Source organism: Zalophus californianus, chromosome 13 (assembly GCF_009762305.2).
Source record: "Zalophus californianus isolate mZalCal1 chromosome 13, mZalCal1.pri.v2, whole genome shotgun sequence".
In the NCBI taxonomy this organism is placed as follows: Eukaryota; Metazoa; Chordata; class Mammalia; order Carnivora; family Otariidae; genus Zalophus; species Zalophus californianus.
Window position 1 is genome coordinate 8,292,956 of NC_045607.1, and position 22,365 is coordinate 8,315,320.

Sequence of the window (22,365 nt, forward strand, 5' to 3'; positions counted from 1 at the left end):
CTAAGATAGGGAAGAACAAGACAGGAAAAACAAACAAAGCAAACCAAACCAGACCCTCACAAATCCTTGCCTGTCTCACAAGCGTGGGAGCTGTGGGAGCTTATCAGTAAATCAGAACACTCTCTTCTCTGTGTTTGGAATCGGTTAAGAATTAGTGACAGGAGTCAGGCAAATGGAAATCAAAATACCAACTTCCTTACTGTCAGAGTCTCACTGGCAAATGTGGTTGAGCCTGACGGCCAAATGGCCTTATTATTCCCCCATCCCTCCAGTTTCTAAAGTGGAACAGGCCATTTGTAGGATACTTGCCTGGATGGTTGCCAGGGGATCTGCTGTCTCAGGACCGTTGAGCTCCAACAGGGGAGACCAAGGCAGACGGGCCTCCATGCCTGCCTCTAGAGGACGCAGGTGTGTTTTTCCAAATGGAAACAAGAGAGGAGATAACACACAAGCTCTGTGGGCAACCAAATCCCAAGAGTGAGAGGGGCAAGGAGAGAGGGACAAGTTATTGGTCCAACCTCTTTCCTCCATGCAAGTGGAGGAGTTTTTCCATTGGAGACAAGAGGACAGGGGAACAGAATTTCCCCCAACCGTAAACCGTAAACCAAAAGGCTTACTTTCTAGCACTGTCTTTTACGCTTAAGTGGCCCTTCATTCAGGAACAAGCTAGGTCTTTCAAGGGTTTGGGAAGCTGTTTTAAAAATGTCTAAGTAACAAAACTGCCTTATATTTGTATAATGCCTTGAAGACAAACTCTTTCAAATACATGCCAAATTTCCTCAAAAGATCAAAAAGTAAACCACTGCCAATTCACCTAGCAAGGGAAATGAAGTGTGAATGACCCGTTGTAAGAAATCCAACTTTTTGGTAGGATATTTTCATGAATCATAGTAAAAGAGAATTAGCAGATAATTCAGAGGGGATTAAAAACTTTTCAAACTTTCTTCCTTCCCCTCTGGCTGACGTCCATTTAAGGCAGAATGGTCCCCAAAACCATCTTTCTAATAGCTTTCCATAGTTTTTCCCTAATGTACTCAACACATCTCGGAAGAAATTTTACCTCATTTCCGGTTGTTAATGGTCCTGAAACAAGGTTATGAATTGGGAGAATTGAGGATTGCAGAGTCTCGCACTCGGCCTCCTGCCTTCCCTTCCCAAGTGAAATCGCATTATTCTCAAAGGTGCTCCTCAGCTGTCTGATTATCATATTCAGTTGTCAGACTGCAGTTCCATCTGCAAACTTTTGGTTGCATTAGACACCATAAGCCAGCCGCCTGAGTCCCACCACTAGGGATTCCAATTAAATAGGTTCCATGAGCCATATTTTGAAAAAACTTCCTAAGTTATTTTTGTGATCACTCACAGACCACTCCACATCTTGAAATCCCTGCAATGGCTTCCATGACCCATCTGAATCCTCTTCTCCTCTCTCCTGACACCTTTTCTTCTCCAAGGCTGCTCAGCTCACCAGGGCAAACAAGAACTATCTCTTCTTCCCCTGGTAACATACTCGCCCACAAAACCAGGCATGGACACGTGGCCCAGACCTTCCTCATGCTTCTTCTAATGAATGGGAAAGATTTTTCCTCTCAAGTTTCATGCTACCTGAGATGTCATCTGTTGCATGGTGACAACTCATAGACAGTAGGAGCCAAGGAGGCCAACAGAGAAGCAGGGCTAAGAATTTGGAGGACATGGGAGTGAAAAGAAATGCACTGACCAGGCAGCATTTGTGTCCTTGGATCTAGCCATCCCTGAAGCCAGACCCATCCCTTCCCTTAGTTTGGTTATGTGAAGCCAGACATTCTCCCTTTTTGGCCTGAATTTGAGTTGTATTTATTTAACTTACAACCAAGAAGACGCAGCCTAGTCCATCTCTTATTTGGCTCCTGGCCTCGTTGCTGTATGCAGCTGTGAAATTAACTTTGCCAAAGCAGGGCTCAAACCATCACTTGCATGTTTCAAACATCACTCAGAGGGTCCCCGTGGCCCAGGGATTAAGTACAACATCTTTTACAATATGCCCTTCAATCTGACTTTCCAGACTTCCTACTACTGCACCACACAAGAGGCAAACCAAGATCTGGCCATCTAGAATATTCTCCTCCCCATCTCTGCCTATTAAAAGGTAGTCCAAAAAAAGAAAAGAAGGGAAGTGCTCCTTTTTCAAGGTCCACTTCATATTACCATCTCTGAAAAGACTTTCCTAAGCATCTTCTGCCCCCAGAGATGTAACTGTACCCCTTTTTAGTACTGATGGCATTTACTGATTACTGATCTTTGTCTTATTCTATCTTGGATTTTGCATTGTCTCATCTCCGGGCCCTCTCATTAATGGCAAGACCAACCACTCAGTTGCCCGAGTCAAAACTCAGAGGGTCACTTACCCCACCACCCACACATGTACTACTCTAATCTTCTTCTCTAATATTTCTTGAATCAATCCCATGGTTCCTGCCACTCATTTAGAATGCTTATTTCTCTTCCCTGGCCACTCTAATAGAGTCCACTGCCACCAGCCTTATCCTGCTGCAACTTAGCTGCCCACTGACACCAGTTATTTTCTCAATTAGCAAATCTGATCATGCTATGCCCCAGCCTACAGACTCAAAAGCAAGCTTATTAGCGGGTGGTTAAGCCCTCCCACTCCTCAGTGGTTAAGTAGGCTTCTGTTTACTTTCCCAGGCTCACCCCCCACCACTCCTCAAGAAGCACTGGCCAAATGAGACTGTTCACGGTTCTCTAAACACTCAGAGTGCCTTGATGCTGCTGGCCTTTGCATATATGGTGACCTCTGTCTGGGAAGGCCTCTCCCACTTCTTCCTGGTAAAGTTCCATTCTTCACGTATTCCCTCCACTGGGAAATCTCCTTGGACTGCCCTAGGGAATAGCACTTTCCTCCCCCCCCTTCATCTGGAAGGAGAGGCTTTCTTTGCATCCCCAGTGCATAGCACAGGGTCCAACACAGCACACAGATGCTCAGTGAATTGTTTGATATCAGAATCTGTCCAGACTGGTGTCCAGTAAGACACTGTTATATTCTTCACTTGAATATATATGCATATATATTCATATATATCAGAATGCCCTGTGAATGCCTACATTCCATAAATGGAATAAATGGAATAAAAACTTTGCTCCTGATTTCATGGCTGAGCACCCTGAGGTTAGGACACGGGCACTGCAGCTAGACAAATCTAGGTTCAAAATCCCTGCCCTGTCACTTACAGGCTGTGTGTCTTGGAATTGTCTCTTAACCTTTCTGCACTTCAGCTCCCCTATCTGTAAAATGGAGCTAACAGTAGCTACCTCATCAGGTTTTCATGAAGACCAAATGAGAAAATGCATTTAGGATGTTTGCACACGTGCCTGGTACACAGGTAATCAATAAACACTGTTGAATGAATGAGTTAATGAGTGAATGAGTGGGTCACAGAATGGCAGTGGTTTTTTTTTTTTTTTAAGATTTTATTTATCTGACAGTGAGAGACACAGCAAGAGAGGGAACACAAGCAGGGGGAGTGGGAGAGGGAGAAGCAGGCTTCCCGCGAAGCGGGGAACCCGATGCGGGTCTCGATCCCAGGACCCTGGGATCATGACCTGAGCCGAAGGCAGACGCTTAACGACTGAGCCACCCAGGCGCCCCTGGCAGCGGTTCTTAAAGACACATCTTTCTAACCCAACATCGGACTCCTGGTACAATCAGTTTCAAGTCCGGCCCTTGAGTCTGGGGTCCAGTACTGGAGGATCCGGACTCGGTTTCACTAACGCCTTCTCGCGGCAGCCTAGTCAGCTGGTCGGCCGCCAATCACCAGGGCCTGGCCCACCCTCAACCAGACAACTCACCAATAGGGCCCTCCAGATGCTAATTAGGATGCTTTCGCTGCATCTCATAGGCTCTCCCGCAGCCCTGCCCGCCCCTTTGACTGCGTCATGCGCGCAGAGCACTGTGGGGCTTGTAGTCTAGAAGAGGCGGCACCCAGGGCGTGCCCGGTGTGGACCTGCACCTGCTGGGAGCTTGGGAGGACGTGGTCCTCTCCGCCGCACCCTCGGTGGATGGAGCCCCTGTCACACTGCCCTTCCTTGCCAGCAACAGGATAATTCTGCTCAGATAATTCAGTATTTACTGAAATTTTAGGTTTCAGATTAAATCTCATATTTTCATTAAAGGGCCGTTTATGGAAGGTATGGTGGTCACTCCGAAAAGCCCGTGGTGACTCCAGACTCGCCCATGTTTCCTTGAAGAATCCACGACGGAACTGGCAATCATGAATTTTTCTAAACGATGTGAACCTTGTACTTTTTATTTTTTTTTTTAAAGATTTTATTTATTTGACAGAGACAGACACACAGTGAGAGAGGGAACACAAGCAGGGGGAGTGGGAGAGGGAGAAGCAGGCCTCCTGCCGAGCAGGGAGCCCGATGCAGGGCTTGAACCCAGGACCCTGGGATCATGACCTGAGCCGAAGGCAGACGCTTAACGACTGAGCCACCCAGGCACCCCAACCTTGTACTTTCTAAACTGCATTATCTCTTCAGATTGTAAATGCTATCAAAGGTTCCCCATTGCCTAAGTTAGAAAGTTCAGACCCCCTGGCGAGGCATAGAAGCTGCTTCTATTTTGTATTTATTTAATTACGTGGGGTCACTTCTGTGAAAACAGCGTTTCTCGGCCTTTGTGGCATATGAGAATCACGTGGGGAGCTTTCTAAAGTACTGGTATTTGTCTCACCCTTGACCTTGGAATCTTGGAGGAATGACGAAGGCTTCCTTGTTCTTAAAGCTCCCGGGGTGGATTCTCATGTGCAGTCAGCATTGAGAACCACTGGTTTAACACCTGTCGATGTTGCTGAAACATACTTCTCATGGATCTAAGCCTTAGCTCTGTAGTTCCTTCCATTTAAAAGTGGTCTTCTTTCCCTGTTTCTGTCCTGGCCCAGGCACATCCTACCAGGCTGATCTCAGCTGATACCCCTTTTCTTCCCTGTGCTCCAGCAGAGTACTTACCCCTAAATAACTTTATACTTGGTTCTTTTCAAGCAGGACTGGAGTTATCTGGTTACTTGTCTGTCTCCCTGGATCGGCTATGAGTTCTGTGAAGGCAAACACGCCGAAAAGTCCTCTCTCGCCTGTTGTGGAGCCAATGAATCAGAATCTCTGGGGTGGGCCTCGGGCATAAATTGTTTATCCTCCTCAGGTGATCCTGATCCCTGCCCCCAGCTACAAATTAGCTCCACAAAAGCACTGGGTACAGCAAGTATTGATCAATATTTGTCACACTGCATTGATGAGGCATCTCATTTGTTCATAAGTCAATCATATTGTTGCACCTACTTGCCCTGGATTCCCCTGGAGAACTAAGCACCCTGTTTCATGTTCTCTTCATTCACTTATTCATTCATCCAACAGATATTTTTGTACATCATAACAAAACACTGAGGATTCAGGAGTAAACAGGAAAACACAGTTACCACCCCACGCGACTTGAGTCCCTATTAGTTATACTATACTTATTATTATCATCACTTCTTCTGAATAATACTGGATTTTTTTCCCCTTATAGATATGATTTGCTATTCAAGGGTAAGGACACTGCCTTATTCTCTTCTATCCCCAAGATGCTGCTGGCACAGGGAAGGCATTCTGTAAATGTTTATTGAATCAAGGCAACACATTTCATAGCACTTGTCAAAATTTGTTAGTATTTATTTGCATGGTTATTTGATGAAGGGCTATTTGTCTCATGAGCTGCAAATCCCCTGAAGACAGAAACTGAATCTATTGTGCTCACCATGCCTGACACAGGGCCTGGCCAGAGCGGGTGCTCAGTGACTATTGCCAAGTAAAGAAAGAAATATACAAGGAAGGCATCATTAAGAACAGAAAGGAAGTCTCCGAACCAGACATTCAATCCCCTCTCCCCTCCCTATTCTCCCCGAAAAGGTAAAAAGTATTTTCTTCCTGGGCATTAAGGGATTTCAAGTTAGAGTGAGCATGGGCCCAAACAGATGTTTCTTTTACTTACTTACAGGTTGACCTGCGACTCTACTTCAGGGTCTTCTGTTGGCCATGTCTGAAGAGGCTGGATTCCAAAGGACAGAGACGACTTGGCTTTCCATAGAAGGGTTTGTGCCATCTGACTCCTACAGGACCCTTTGGTCAGCGGATCCATCAGTGGGCCTGGAGGCTGAGGTGCCGAGCTGAAACAGAAGGAGTTAGGAAAGGCACTGAGATCAGAGAATAGGAACGGCAGGCCAACCACTGGCCTATTCTGGCACTCTTACCTTGAGGCCAGCCCCATGAGGAAGTCAGGAAGGGCAAAGCCAAGGCACTCCCAAGACCCACGTGCCCCAGCGAGACTGCACCACGCCTCTCTGCGCAGAGCAATGCCCGTGCATGCTGTGGGGGAGGAAGGCATGTACCCCAGGCCCGGTGCAATCCTGTCACATCCTTCAGTACTGAGTGAAGTCATCCACTATGTCAAGTGAGTGGGGTCTAAGGTAAAAGGAGGACCAGTGAGCACTCAAGCCATCACAGATTCATTCTGAAAGGGGAAGTCCTGTCTAGAGTGCTTTTGGAGATTAACTAGAGGTGGGACCTCCATCACTGTGTGAGTCCAAGCGTGCTTGGTTTTCTCTCCTTACTTCTAATTAAAATATGCAAGAAAAGCCATCAAAAGGGCTTATGCTGGCAACAACAGTGTAAACAGAAAGGATCAAACAGACCCTTCAAGACTAATGGCATAAATAGTATACAAGCAGCAAAAGCCTGTTGAATAAATGAGTTGCACATGAGAATAAATTGAGAAATGTGTTCCTGCAACCTGCCTGCTCCTTTCTCTGAGGACACAGTGAGGAAGGTGGGAAAGGTAGTTCTGGGAAGAAGGGGCTGCTTCGCTAGTGAAACACAGGCATCTCGGCTCTGGACTGGAATTATTTTCTGAGCCAGTTAGCAGCCAGCCTTCTTTCCTCACCCCCTACCTCCAGTGCCAGACAAATAAGCCAACTAAATCCAATTCCTTGGACATGCAAAAACAGAAACCAAAAGCCATCTTTTTTTTTTTAAAAGATTTTATTTATTTATTTGAGAGAGAGAGAGAGAGAGAATGATAGAGAGCACAAGAGGAAAGAGGGTCAGAGGGAGAAGCAGACTCCCTGCTGAGCAGGGAGCCCAATGCGGGACTCGATCCCAGGACTCCAGGATCATGACCTGAGCCGAAGGCAGTCACTTAACCAACTGAGCCACCCAGGCGCCCTCAAAAGCCATCTTTGATGGCACTTTGGTCAAAAGGGACTCTTCAGAATGCCTTCTTCATAAAGACTGGTGACAGGGCAAAGCACAGAAGGCCTACTGGCTCAAGCCGTATTATCCACAAGGCGGAGGCATCTGCAGAGGGAACCACCATCCTGCTGCGGAGCTGGATGCCCAGGGAAGGGAGGCAGCCTGGCCGTGGGGAGCCAGACAGGCTCTGCCCACTCCCAAGCTGCTGCCGTGGTACGGGCTAGGCTGCGGCCACGTTCAAAATGAAAAAAAAGGTCACTGTTGCCAGGCCCATCTGCCATTCCTCTTCCAGCGGTGACCCAGCTTCCCCCTGGAAGGCACGTGCTGCATACCTGAGGCAGACTTCCAGATAATCTCACCCTAGGATGGCTTGAGGCCACTTATCTCGGCAGCAACTAGACCGACATCAAAGGCTCAAGCCTTCCACATCTGACAAACGGCAAGAGGCCAAGTTCCTGAGATGTTATCAGTTGTTCTTTACTCAGTGGGCACCCCCCCCACCAAGCCTTCTGAAACCCAGGCTCCCTAGAGTTTACGGCTGCCTTAGCAATCAACAAACCACAAAGCAGGGCTTCTGGATGAGAGATAACATTTTTTGTTTCCTTTTAAAACTTCTGGGTTTTTTAAAATTACAAATAATAATAATAATAATACATGCAAAACATTTATTAAGAAAGTGCTCCTAAAAGAAACCCATAAGGGAGTGGAGGAAGCAGGGCAGGGATGTGAGGTTTCATTTGCAGGCAGAGTCCTCTGAGGGGACAGCTTTGGTTTGGGTGAGCTGGGCTGTACTTAGTGGCCACCTATGACAACCGAGCAACTGATATGTGCAAAGTGAACTGTGGAAGCGTAAAATACATGCTGATTTCCAAGACTTAATTCACATGAAAAAGGATTTAGAACATCTCATTCATAATTTCTATATTGATTACATGTTGAGGATAAAATTCTAAGAATATTAGAATTAATTTTAATGCGGCTCCGAGAAAATGTAAAATCACCTATGGAGCTCGCTTTACATCTTGGACAGCGTCCCTCCAGGCAGGTTGCCTCAGCTATCCTGCCTGAGACAAGGCACTGAGGGCCACGGTGGGGCTGGGGGGCAAAGCCCCAGGTAGACATATACCCAGAGCAGCTGCCGGGGAGTGAGGGCTGGCGTGGCTGTTGGAGCCAAAGTGCACTGGAGGGGGAGGGGAGAAACAGCCAGAAACGGTGAGGGGACGTGAGGGGATCTGACCGTGCCCACAACATCCCACCTCCACTCTCTTCCCACTTCCAGTTAATAGAGCGGTGCAATCCCTAGAGCTCCATTCTCTTCCTATCTGCAAAGCTCTGTGTGACATATAGGTCTGTAGACGGCACAGTATTCTGTGACCTGCTTTTCTACCTAAACATAGTCTTAGACATCTCTGTACATCAGTCACTACAGGGACACCTTTTTTTTTTTAAGTTTTATTTAAGTAATCTCTACACCCCACATGGGGCTCCAACTCATGACCCCGAGATCAAGAGTCGCGTGCTCTTCTGAGCCAGGTGGGCACCCCTACAGGCACATTTTTAGAATGAGACAACCTTATATATTGCTTACATTCCACCTTTTCACTTATTTTAATCTTTAAATACTTAGGTTCTTTCATTGTCTTAGCATGTGATTCTCTAGCCCTTGAATCTTTAAGAGTTTGTTTAAAAGTACTTAAATACTACTTCTTTTAGACTTTGCTACCATTTACTTTTATGCTTTTGCCATATAACTTTACTCATAGAGTTTCATTCTCTTTTATCCTTTCGGCTAATTCTTGAGTTTCATCTTCTAACTGTTCAGATCCTGTTCCATCACTGTGAGTCTTAGTCTTTTTATTCACTTGTTAGCTTTTTTAGTCGTACCTTCCCAATTTACAAAAATATATGTTCCTCTTCATCTGACATTTTAGTTTCGTGGTCTCACTACTGAATATATCTAGCAGTTGAGAAACTTCTTGGAAGGATGGCAGACCAAGTGTTCATTGGCATAAGTCCTTGGAACCCATGGAAATAAGCAAAAATGGCTCAATATATAGAAGAAACTTATTGAAAGAAGAGAATGGCTAAACTCTATGCTCTGAAGACCTGCTGTATATGTGTGGACAAACTGAAAGAGAACACCAAGTCCCACCCACCTGACGTCAGGTGAGGGACATGAGCAAGAACGCTCCACACACCTGGATGCCTGATTTGGAGGACTCAGGGCTGGAAGCATGGGAAAGACTGGGAAGAAGCTGTTTCTTCTTCTCTCTCTTTCCACTGCCCCCGTGTGCTGATAAGAAGGGCTGGCCTAATCTGAGGAAAGGGGGAAGGTGAGAGGAAAAAGTATATCTTAGGAGCCATTTGACCCTCTGGAAAGGTATCAGCCAAAAGGACATTTGAGTCCACCAGAAGGAGGCGCATGGGAAATCACACTGACCCAGGCCGTCTTGGGAGGGGCCTGTTTGCCCTGAAGTAGGGGGCAGGAGGGGGGGTCGGAAACTCGAGGCGAGTCCTGCCACGGGCTCACAAACCACATAGGCACAGGAGCCTGGCAGATGGGAGGGAAAGCCTGAGGAGAGAGGAAGAACAGATGGCACAGTCCCACTGCCTCTGAACCCTTCCTGCTTCCTGAGGAGCGTCCAGGCCAGCCCTCCAGCTCCGGCTCTGAAAGAGAAGCTTCACCATTGCTCAGATGAGCAGGGATGGGAGTCAAGGTGAATCTGCCCATGTTGTTAATGGGTAAACACAGACCCAGACAGAACTGCTTCAATTCCAGAATGAACATGCAGGAATAAATGAGCACAGGACCTATGAAAAAAAGGTTCACAAAAGGCAGATGAAGAGAACAGATCAGAAGATTTTTGACAGATATCAGATGAAAAATATAACAGCTTTTTTTTCTCAAAAAAAAAAAAAAAAGAAAGGAAAGAAGAAGAACTCTCTCAAAACAAAAGATCAAATAAGACAATAGACAGACTTCACATAGCTCTGAGATAAAATGCCCTAGAATGTGGCCGGGAAAAGGTTGATTCACAGTGTCCATGTGCTTTCTGGGAAGGGGAGGGCTAAAGGAGAGGAAAAGAGGGTGTCTATGAGCGAATCTCTGTGTAGGGGGGCTTTGGCACGTGCCTGGGTTTTTCCTGGACTGAAGACAGCCCTCAGAAGCAGTTTACAGTTTTCTCCTGTTCTAACTCCCGGACCCTCAGTGTGCCCTGAGTGTTAGTATCTGGGTCTTCAGGGAGGTGAGTAAAGAGAAATTTGGCCTGCTTCTCAGCACCCTGCTGAAGGCCACGAGGAAGCAACAACAGCCACTGAGGAGGACTCAGCCGGGTGCTCCAGTTGGGGACCAGCACTCCACTTGGGGACCACGGCCAGGCTTGGCCAGGCCCAGTGATGCAGCAAGGAACAGACCACGGAAGGACCCAACTTGAGGCACAAGTCTTGTCTCACATGCCGGTAGGCAGACCCCTGAATGCAGCAAAATGACACGAAAGGCAACAAGGTCTCAGTTCTGGCTCCTTCAAAGTGGCCGACAGGCCCCCTGGTACAAGCTGCTTTGATTGCAGAGCTTCTGCCGAAATTCCCTGAGGAACCTGGAAGCCTTCTGGGAGCCACACCCACCCCCCTGCGTTCTTGACCTTGCACATTATTCCTTTTGCTCCAACTGTTGGCTGAAAGCAACCTTAAACAAAGCGCAAATCATCATTCTTGCCTCTCTTCATACCAAGAGCAGCTTTTGGGATCTGAGCTGGCTCTGCAGTCAAGGGAGCAGCGCTTGGGGCATGAGAAGGCAGATTCCCTCTGTCCCCAAATGTTATGCATTAGTTTGCCGGTACCTTGTCTCCCCCTCCACTAGAATGTTCGCTCCATGAGAGCAGGAACCCTGCTTCTTATTCACAGTGTATCCCTAGTGCCTAGTACAAAGAAGTGCTCAGTGGTTGCTGAATGAGTAAGTGACCATGTGAAGGCAAAACCGGGAGGGAGATACTCATTTGGAAAAGGGAGACTATGTCAGACAGTTCTGGCCGCTCTTGAATGAGGTCACTGGTGGCTTTAGTCAGACCGCTGTGGGACCTGCTCTATTTCTTTGCCGATCTCTGACAGGCAGCTGCTTTGCGAGGACTGTGACAAGTGCAAGGAGCAAAGACAATCCATCTGCAAAACATCAATCCAGGCTGATACATGGCACAGACACTGGAAAATACTTACTGGCTGGCAGGCCTTCTAAAGACACTTTTCTCTCCCAACATAAAATGCAAAACTGGTACTTATGTCCTAACTTCCATTTGTGCTCAAACTATAGAATCACTGATATGTATAGTTGGCAGACCCACTTCAAGCACCTAGCTGAGGCCTGATTTCTCGTTTTTACCTCCGTACGGGAACCCTCACTAGCGTGCTACTAACTTTTGATCAATATGTCTAATTTATTTTTGCTGTGATTGAAGAAAGACGCTGTGGCAGATACTGTGGAATGACTTGCTCAATACCCGTTTCAGCCCCATTCCAGCGCACAAAAGTTAGAAAGCTAGAATGTCAATGCCCTAACCTTCTTTGCAGTTTAGAGTTCTGGAGATGAATTAGATTCCACACATCTTTTGTACTCATGAGAGCCTCTCACTCAGAATGAAGCCTGGTGGATTCAGAAACAGGATACAGGGCGCCATCTTGCTTTTGTAGATCATGACGGAGCTGTAGTGGTTCTGGAGTCAGTGATTTCTTGATTCTACAGCTTTCCGAAGCCACAATGGCAGCTTTGGGATCAAAGCAGAGTTGGTAGTGTGGCTCTGCAGTTCGCTCAGGGACTGGCAGTTTCTTGACCCATCAGCTTCTTGTTATAAATGGCAGCCTTCGTGGTCATGGCAGAGCACAGTGGTTCTGGGTTCTGGAGTTGTTCCTGGGGGCTCAGACCAGAGTCCGCTATCCACCCTGCTAACAATGCTGTAAGCACTTAATTCCCTATGTCACTATTAAATATCACTCTGCTTATACTAACTAGGTAGAGTGGATTCTGTGGTCGGCAACCGATTCCTGACCGATAGTCTTAGAGTGATCTTTGTCAGATTGAATTTTGAGCTTAACAGTTCACGTGACCCTGTGGAGAGTGCAGAGCGGGGTAGGATTTTCTTCTGGTGGGTGCAATGGTGGGCACATCCCCCGGGGGCAAAAACAAGAGGCTATGTACTTTTATGGAATATGTGGAACTTTTGTCTTTTGAATATAAAAGAGAGCATGCTTGCAGCACTAAACATTTCTGTTCAAACAGCAAAGAAGTGCTAAAGGACAACCCAAAGAACAGCATGCTAACTGGGGATGCTTCTCAGGTCACTGCTGGAGTGGGTAATGATTATGTTCTTGCTGGCACTGGCCAGCTTAACACTGCTTTGCACCTTTTCAAGTGTGCCGCCAAAAACCGTTGTATCCAAAAGTGTGCCAAAAGCACAAAAGAGTGGAGAAATACTAGTCTAACCTACAGATGCTTTAACATCTCCAGTAATAAAAATTTTTACTGCATCTTGAAGGAAGCCATGCTGGCATGGGCCGCACCGACTGCTGGAATGTACTTTCATGTGTTGAGCCCAATCTGTTTTATTATCCCTCATACCCACTGTAATTTTAGGTCTAGCCCAGGGCCATACACAGAGTAGAATGGGCCTGATTCCTTTTTCATTTGACACGCTTTCAAATGTGGGCAGGCAGCTATTATATCCTCTGTGAATTTTCTCTTTTTCAAGTAAAACACCTCTTCCCCCTACTGAAATCTTCTCTCTCTTTACTGGATCATTCCCATCAGATATAAACATCTTTATAAAACAAGAGCGGAAAACCCCAAATCAAAACCAAATAAAACAAATCAACAATTTTTCGACTCACAGCCCCTCTGCTCCTGAGAAGACCTGATGGTATTCACTGTTTCCAGTCCCCCTCCTTTATCTCCTGAAGCCAGGCCAGTGAGACTTCTTTCATCCTCACTGTTCCAAAGAAACAGCTCCTGTCAAAAGGCCACCGATGACCCCATGATGCTCAACCTAATGGTCAATTCTGAGTTCTTCTTGTTTGACCTACCAGCAGCATTTGACACAGAAAACAATGCCCTTGCTGGTTTTTTTTTTTTTTTAACTGTTAATTTATACTGATTTCCCCAAAATGAAAAAAAAATTTTAATTACATCATGTATCCATGACACAATGGTTTCACATTTAAGTCTCAAAGTCTAAATCTTACTTGGGATTTATGGGAAGTTAATAAAAGTCCATCAAATCATAGTCATACTTCCTGATGATTTCTTTTTCCTAAAGTCTCCTGGTATCCTTTTTCTTCCCACATTTTTTTCCCTTTCCCTATTTCACTGTGATTCACAGTCACATTAGGAACAAACAAAAACCTTGATGTGTTCTTTCAAAAACTTCCTACCTGAAATCCATATCTGCACTGTCTGATGAGGGAGCCAGAGACCACACATGGCTACTGAGCACTTAAACTGCGGCTAGTCTGAATTGAGATGCTGCAAGTGTAAAATATACACCAGAATTCAAACAAAGTACCTCAGAAGAAGTAAATTATCCTCATTATTTTTAATACTGATTACGTGGTAAAATGGTAATATTTTGGATATACTGAGTTAGACAAAATAAACTATTAAAATTAATTTCACCTGCTTCTTTTTACTTTTTAAGCTATGGCTCATAGAGGGGGTACTCGGCTGGCTCAGTCAGTAGAACATGCGACTCTTGATCACAGGGTCATGAGTTCAAGCCCCACATTGGGAGTGGAGCCTACTTAAAAAAAAAAGATATGGCTACTAGAAAATTTTAAATTCTATTTGTAACTCTACACACTTGCTATTGCCAGAAGTCACTTGTTCTTTTTCACTTTATATGAGCATCCGAGATATCTTTCCAAGTCAGAAAACAGAGACTGGCATCAATCTTTTTAATCTTTTTTTTTTTTTTAAAGATTTTATTTATTCACTTGAGACAGAGAGAGAGAGAGAGAGGGAGAGCGAGCATGAGCAGAGGGAGAGGGAGAGGGAGAAGCAGGCTCCACGCCGAGCCAGGAGCCAGAAGTGGGGCTCGATTCCAGGTCCCTGGCATCATGACCTGAGCCGAAGGCAGACGCCCAACCATCTGAGCCACCCAGGCGCCCCCAATCTTTCTATTCTTTTTGGCATCAAAGTATTAGTATTGTATTGAAATGTTCCCGAAGGACTTTTTTTTTTTTTTTTTTTTTTTTTTTACTTTTACAAGCACTCCTACAGGAGCAGCCTTTAACATAAACCTCCCTGGGCAGCGACATCTCATTGCTCATTCTCATTCACTTCCTGTCCTCTACAATCCTAGCTCTAGAGACAAGCAGCTGTGTGGCTCCCAGTTTCCCACACCTCTATGCTTGCATATGCTGCTTTAGAATTTTTTTCCCCCACAGGAAAAGCAGCAGTGAGTCTCACTGTACAGGCTAAATCTCTTATAATTTTCTTACAGCATTGTTTGTCGGGCTCCATCTCTGTTCAGATCTTCAACTCTGGAAACCAGACAACCAAACATAATTTCTCTTATTAACCTTCTAAAGCAAAACGAATCTGACTATTGTCTTCCTCTGAGAAAGGAAGCTGGCTTGTATTAACTTAAACTCTTGGTGAATAATAAAAGTTGTTTTTTCCCTTCTCTTAGGAGAACAGACATAATATGAAAATTAATTTTCTTCTGTTGGCCCTAAGAGTCCATTATGTCAGCCTAATACAAGACAGCTCTTAATAATCCTTTCCAGGAAGACTGCTGTTTTTCCAAAAGAAAACTGACAGCAGCAGATTTATTTGTGATTAAATACTTAAGGGCCCGCAACAAACAAGAAGAATAACTACATAACATAGAGAAATGAAGATTATGAAAACAGCCCACATTAAAATAATTGTTTACAAAACTACCTGGGGGGAAAAGAGTCTCCTGGGAAAAAAGAAAAAAAAAAAAATCCAAGAATCTGAAAGTTAGGAGAAACATAAGGAAGAAGAAGGCGACACAATGCATAATGGATAACTGTTCTTTCGGATCCTATCTTGGCCTCAAAAGCCATGTTCAGGAACAAGAAAGCATTTGTCTTGGCATCAAATTTGTTCTCACAAGGTGTAGGTTATATGCATTACTAACAAGGAAGCTACTATGTAGGAAGCAATATTTGAGAAAGCAAATAATATGTTTTCTATTTGTGATTCAAAATCTCTTCTATGTAGGGCTCTGCACCCACTGTGGTTAAACTTAGTAAGCATACTTTAAACGCTCAACTAAGGTAGCCTTTTACAATGAGAACTAAAAAAATACAGAAAACCCAATGCTGTGACTCTGGGGTGGCATCTGGGTGTCTATTTTGGAAAGCTTCCCAGATGTAATGGCACTTTTTTGGGGGGGGGTCAACCCAGTATCCACTCCACTTCTTCTGGTAATGGCACTATGGATTTTCCTTTGGGCTATCACTGCCTCTTGGTCTCTACGGATGGAAGTGATCTAATTTCTCCGTTCTGCATTAGTCACTTGACCCAGCCCAGCCAATGAGTATGTTTTACCCCCTTCTAGCCAAAACGACTGGTTCGGGGATGAGCATACTACCCAAGAGATCCAATGAATGTCAAGCTTGGGAAACATGCTCTAGAACTATTGAGAGAGAGGCAATGTCTTTCTGCTGGGATCGTACGCTGGTAGAAAGTAAGCCTGAAACAGTTAACTTTCTTTGCCTGCATGAGGAAAGACAGTCGACCCAGAAAATGAAGAAAGCCTACATAATTTGAGCACCTGGATCTACCCTCTCCCAAAGCTTGGGTCTACTCCACAATTTTGGAAATTCCACGAACCAATAATTTTTCTCTGCTTGTCATTCACTGACCTCGATAATCTTAAGAAGTATTAACAGCTTAGGTAAGGCACCAATCAGAAAAGACGTGATGCATTACTACTCCTGCTTGTAGCTCGAGAACTGCTCAATGATCGCAACTGGGAATAAGCCAGGAATAAGAACCACTTGACCACTGAGTCTACGTCCCACAATCCAAGCCACCGCTTTTCACCTGGCATCACAACCCCAGACATTGTTGCTGCAAGCAGCTATCAAAGCAGAATCGTGAATGATGGGCGGTCAACATAATGAGGCAGCCTTTGTGCTATTAGGGAAAGGCAACAGAGTTGCCCAATACCAAAAAGGCTTGCAGTAGGGGCTCCTTAACCAACTGAGCCACACAGGCGCGCCCCCCCCCTTTTTTTTTAAGATTTTATTTATTTAAGGGCTCCTTGACCTTAGATGTAATAAGCGGAAGGGGACCAGCTGGGAGGGCTGTTATAAAAAAAAGATGCCTGCATTGCCCTAGCGGGGTGGTTTTTAAAGTCTGTTCCTGGGCCAGCAGTACTCTAAGCTTGTTAGAAATACAATTCATAGACCCACCGCCACCTAGTGAATCAGGATCTGTGGGGGTGGGGTCCAAGGAACCGTTTCAAGAAGCCCTCCTGGTGATTCTCCTATATGTTAGGTTTGAGAAACAATGTATTAGATGAGAGAGTCCTGGTTCCCAGACACAGTTTCCTGAGCCCCATCTCCAGAAATTCTGATTCAGTATACTTGGGCTTGGGCTTGAGAATTTGCATCTCTAACAAGTGGATACTGCTGGTCCAGGAACCACACTTAAAGAACCGCACTCTGAGATGCTAACCTAAGTGATGTCTACAGTTCCATTCAATGTTGTCAGTCTGTGATCTTTAGAATTCTTTCAAATTCAATCTGTGTGTAAAACCCTGATAATACTGTGGCTCATATGTGTGTGCCATTACATCTGGGTTTGGCTTTATAAAGTGTTGCAGCCAAAACACAGTGCAGCAATAGTGATTTAAAATAACTCAAGTTCATTGACTGTATTTCTTGATCACCACAAAGTCACAAAAGACAACAGGTATATTTCTTAAATTATATCTTTGAGCAACAAAAACAACAGGAAGACCTATTAGCCTCCCTCATCCAAAACAGGTGTCTCTGTACCTCTCACCTCTAAACACCCCCTTAAAGTTTTTCATCAGCCAGTTCTAACCAGTGCCTTGTGTACCTACTCTTCTCTTCAATCCCTCTCTTCCTAAATCTGCAGCTCAAAACGCAAAAAAGAACCAAGGCAGGACCTTGCTCTGGGGGTGGGGGAGGAGGAAAAATTGAATGGGTAAAGCTAGAATGTTAATGAGGCAAGACAAGGGAAAGGTTGAGAACTTGTGCATAAACGTGAATCACTTTTGTCCGGAAAAGTTGCCATTTGGTAACGCTTTGTGCCAGATACTGTTTTTAGCACTTTGCATAAATCAGTTCATTTAAACCTGACATCAGTCCTGTGAGTTAGGTGTTACTGTCATTCTACAAACGAGTTAATCAAGGGTCAGAGGGTTAAGCAACCTGGCCAAGGCCACACACGTGACAAGTGAAAAGACAAAAACTTGAACCCGTGTGTGTCTCCCTCCAAAGTCCTTGTTCTTGAGCACTATCTGAGAAGACTTCCTACAAAATGAGGACAAACACATCTAGGGCAAGTGGTTTAACAGCGTCAATGTCCTGCCCTCTGGCCCCCAGATTTCCCAGCTCCTCTCTCTAACTGACACCTGCCTGGACGCCTAAAGCCTGGGCCACGCCCCACACTGCTCCTTTACACTCATCATGAGCTGTGTCTGCCCGCCAGTTAACTGAGCTGACACAGGATATTTAGCAAAGACAGTTGCCATTCTGAAAGTCATGACGTTTTTTCCTGATGTCAACATAATTGAGTAAATATGGTTAAACCAGATTCTGAAAGGCCCTACACATGAGATGGTCGCATTTAAACTTGACACAACAGGAAATGAGAAGTAATTGAGGACTTTGTAGTAAGGGAGGCAAATCTGGCAGCATGCCCACAAGTGAGGCTGAGGCTCTCATCCCTGGTTGTCTGTCAGAATTACCTGCAGAACTTTCTGAGCATCCATACACCCCATTCCCACCCTGGTCTTTCTGGAACAGATCAGCTGTAGGGACCTCCCCACTTGTATAGTTAAGATTGTTCACAGGTGATTTTTCTTCTCCTGGCCCTAACTGTCCATTATGCCAACCCAATACAAGACAGCTGTTAATAGGTTCCCTTAAAAGTGAGGTAATCTGGATTAATGGATTAAAGAGGAATTTTTTTAAAGCAACAAAAATAAGAAATTGTAGATGAACATTGATCTGTTTCAGGTTAGGAAATTATTTTCTAATTAAGCATAAACAGAAGGAATAAATAGATTTGACTAATTTTTAAAAAAACAGTAAAAACTATCAAAAAACACTGTAAACAAAGTTAAAAGGCAAATAATTAACTTTAAGAAATGTGCTACATATTTGACCACAAAAATTAATTTCCTTAATAAATAAAAAGTGCTTCAATTCAATAAGGAAAAGATAAACATTCCAAAGGAAAAATGGACAAAGTACATGCAAATCGATCTCATTTTCAAAAGAAATACAAATTATAAATGAGAGAAAAGTTTCACCTCGCTACCAAAGAAATGGACCATTTTAGCAAATATTTATAAATGATAATGCCTTGCATTGTGGGTGGAAAAAACAGGCACATTTATAGGCTCTTGGGAGAACTGTCAACTGGTATGACCTCCTGGTGGGCCATCTGGCATTATGCTTCAAAAGCCTTTAAAATGTCCCTTTTCTTAGATCCAATCATTTCCATCACTTCTATGAACTTATCTTAAGGAAATGATTACCTCTTTATACACAGACTAATGCACACAGATTTGATGTGACTTAGTAAAAGTGAAAACTGGTAATGCACGGCAAGTTTGATAATAAAAAATGGGTTAATGGGCTGTCTGGGTGGCTCAGTTGGTTAAGCAGACGCTTTCGGCCCAGGTCATGATCCCAGGGTCCTGGGATCAAGCCCCGTGTTAGGCTCCTTGCTCAGCGGGAAGCCTGCTTCTCCCTCTCCGTCTGCCTGCCGCTCCCCCTGCTTGTACTCTCTGTCTGTCAAATAAATAAAATCTTTAAAAAAAAAAGCTTAAATTGTCTTGCAACAAACATAAGTTGTTTTTATAACCAGAAACCTGGTAAGCATTATTTCTAAGGTTTATACGATATTACCATGGAGTTTTGAGAAGAAAACCTCTGGAGAAGTCATTTCATCTTTCAGGTGGGAGGTCATAGAGACAAAGGATGGGTGGTAAAAGTGAGAAGTTGGAGGCAGAGAAAAATTTTCTAAACTGGCGCTATCCAATATCATAACCACTGGTCACATGTGGCTATTTAATTTAAAGTCAAATAAAATTTAAAATTCAGTTCCTTAGTTGCACCAGCCATATTTCAACAGTGCTCAAGAGCCACAGGTGGCTAGTGGCTTCGGTATCCCACTGCACAGATAATAGAATGTTTCCATCATTGTGGAAAGTTCTGTTTGGACAGCACTGACCTAAATGTTCTACCTCAGGCCTGGATTCAGCTTTTGGCTCATCTCTTCAGCCTCATCCCTTGGTACATTTTTTTCCCATCCGCTGTGCTCCAGCAGCAAGTGTAAGCAGCAACAGGACAGAGAACCTATTTGCCTGGTTCTCCCAGTCTAGTGCAGGAGATGTATTATCCAGGTAATTACACACAGTGGTACATGGAATAGCAAATATATACAGAGATTACTGATACAGCACAGAGCTCAGCCTGGGGTTTAGGGAAGACTTCCCAGAGGAAGAGGGGACAGGTGTTAGCCAAAAAGACTCTTTTAAGTAGAGCAAAGAGCATGATAGGAGTAAAGGCACAGATGAGGAAAAGCACAGCATAGGGAAAGAATTACCAGCTGGTCAGGCATTTATTCATTCAAGAGATAGTAAGTGTCTGTGTGGGCCAGGCCTGGGGCAGGCTCTGCGGACAGAGCAGTGTGAACAGGACCGGGGTGGTCCCTGCCCTGATGAGGCTTACACTCTCATCAGTACTGCTGGGGGCTGGGGCACTAAGGGTGAGGCGAACAGTGCAAGGGCCTCCCACCGCATATTGAGGATCCTGGTTTGTCAGCCTAGCTGCTGATTCTCCTTTTCGACCTCAGTGAGGGCCAGAATCCCACCTGCTCTCTTTGTCCCCCATCACTGCTGTGAGACATGGCGAGCTCCTGGAGAGGCGGGTCGTGCCAAGACCCCTCCAGCGGCCAGTGAGGATATGGATTTGAGAGGTGGAAGAATAAAGACAGAAAATCTGGTGGGGAGGCTACTGCAGTCATGGGGGGGGGGGCGCTGGAAAAAGGCAGGGCCGACTTTAGCAAGGCTGGAGCGGGAGGGGGCCCTCGGAGTTAAGAAAATGCCCGCTGAGAGAATGGGTCTGGCAGAGCAGAGCGGGTGGAAGGCGTGTCTGTGGAGCAAGGTTCCAGGGAGAGGAAACCCAAACAGGACAGTTTCAGGAGAGTTCCTCGGCCAAACGAGGGGGGCCGGGATGCGCAAGGGCTGCCCCCGCAGAGGAAAGCCGTCGGCGGGTCAGAGGGGCCCCAGGGCCCGGCGTGTTGGGGGGACCACACCGCGCCAGGATGGGCGGGGCTGTGAGGCAGCAGGTGTGCGTTACCTGCGGAGCCAGGCTGGGGAGGCTGGAGCTGGCCTGGGTCCTGGGGCAGCGCAGAAAGGCTCCCGCAGGAGGCAGACCTCCCTGGGACTTCGGGGGCTATCTCCCGACCTTGTCCTTGAGCATTTACAAGAGGCGGCACGGCACATTCTCCACAGCCCGAAATCCGCCCGGAGCCCGGCTCCGCTAGGGGCCTGCCTCAGCACCGACGCTTTGGGGGCGTCTCGTCCGTTCTGGGTTCCCGACGTTCTCTCTCGTTCTTCTCTGGGGCGACCCCCTCCCGCACCTGCCGCTCGGGCGGCCCAGCCCCCCTCTTCGACCCCGGGCCGCTCGGCCCTGGCTCCTCGCCGGATCCCCTCAGGCCCCCGCCCCAAGACCCCTTCCCGCGCCGCTGCCTCGCAGCCCTCGGTCCCCCCAGACCGCCCCCCACCCACCACGTGGCCGGCTTCCCGCTTCCGCCCCTCCCGGCCGCACCCCTCCCGGGCCGCGGTACCTGGGGCTCTCGAAGCTGCACCCCCTGCGCCGCAGCGCCGCCCTCTTCTGCCGCAGAAGCGCAGCGGCCGCCCCGCCGGGCTCCGGCTCCATCGCCCCGGGCGGGGGCCGCAGGCTCGGGCGCACTCGGGTGGGCTCGGGCCTCGGCGGGGCTCGGCCGGCCGCTCGGCTCGCACGCCGCAACCCATGCCCCGCCCCGCTCGCCACCGCCGGTCCCAGGCCCCGCCCCAGCCCCACCCCGAACTTCAGCCCAGCCCACTCCTTGCCCCGCACCTGGGTCCAGACCCCGCCCCACCCCCGCCCCGAACTTCAGCTCCGCGCACCCCGTGCTCTTCTACCAGGCCTAGGCCCCGCCCCCACCCCCGCTCCGAACTTCAGCCCCAGCCCCGCTCAGAACTTCAGCCCCAGCCCTCCCCGCGCTCCTCAGCTGGGTCAAGGTCCCGCCCCAGCCCCTAGCTCCAGCCACGCCCTCCACATGCCAGCCCCACCGGGTCGGCGGTGGGCTCTCCTCACCTCCGTCAGGCCCAGACACCCAAAACGCCCACCCTGTCCTCAGCGCGGTCGGGCCCGAGGCCACGCCCCTCCCGCTCCTAGTCCCTCAGCACAGACCCAGGCCCCGCCCACCTACCCCTCCCCTACTGAGCTCCCGCGCGGCCCCTTCCCTCACCCAAAGCGTCAGCTCCCTCGAGCGTCGTCCCCCCACACCTCAGTGCCTCCTGGCCGTTTCTAACGTAGCAGCGTCCCTCTGGGGGCCGCCGTTCCCCGTGTCCCGTCCACAGGCACGGAGCCCTCTTCTCTCTCTAAAGCCCCCAGTATAAGGGCCGGCTCACCACGGCTGCCTTCAGCCCAGCTCGGACAGGGCTCCGCCCACAGCCCGCGTTCCCCCAAGCCCCGCCCACCACACGGATCCGCCCACACCCCCTCACCTGCGCCCGGGAGGGCGATGCGCAGGGGTAGGATACCTGCCCTCAAGGCTAAATAGGCATTTTACCGTAGTCTGCGTTAGCTCGCGGATCT

General features: G+C 47.1%; 1 protein-coding gene across 3 annotated transcripts in view; it reads right to left on the reverse strand.

The window, feature by feature from the left end:
* Positions 1 to 22,188, reverse strand: part of GARNL3 (GTPase activating Rap/RanGAP domain like 3) — a 141,852-nt gene extending 119,664 nt beyond the window's left edge. Inside the window, exons 1-2 of one of the 3 annotated variants that reach the window (XM_027614301.2) lie at positions 22,016 to 22,188; positions 6,030 to 6,200 (exon numbers count right to left, since the gene is read on the reverse strand). In XM_027614301.2, the coding sequence (XP_027470102.1) occupies positions 6,030 to 6,172 (143 nt within the window). In that variant the 5' untranslated portion in view covers positions 6,173 to 6,200; positions 22,016 to 22,188. Of the gene's footprint in view, positions 1 to 6,029; positions 6,201 to 21,349; positions 21,495 to 22,015 lie in introns of those variants that run through there. The other 2 variants (XM_035723671.1, XM_027614300.2) reach the window with 2 other exon arrangements.
* Positions 22,189 to 22,365: the final 177 nt, after the last annotated feature.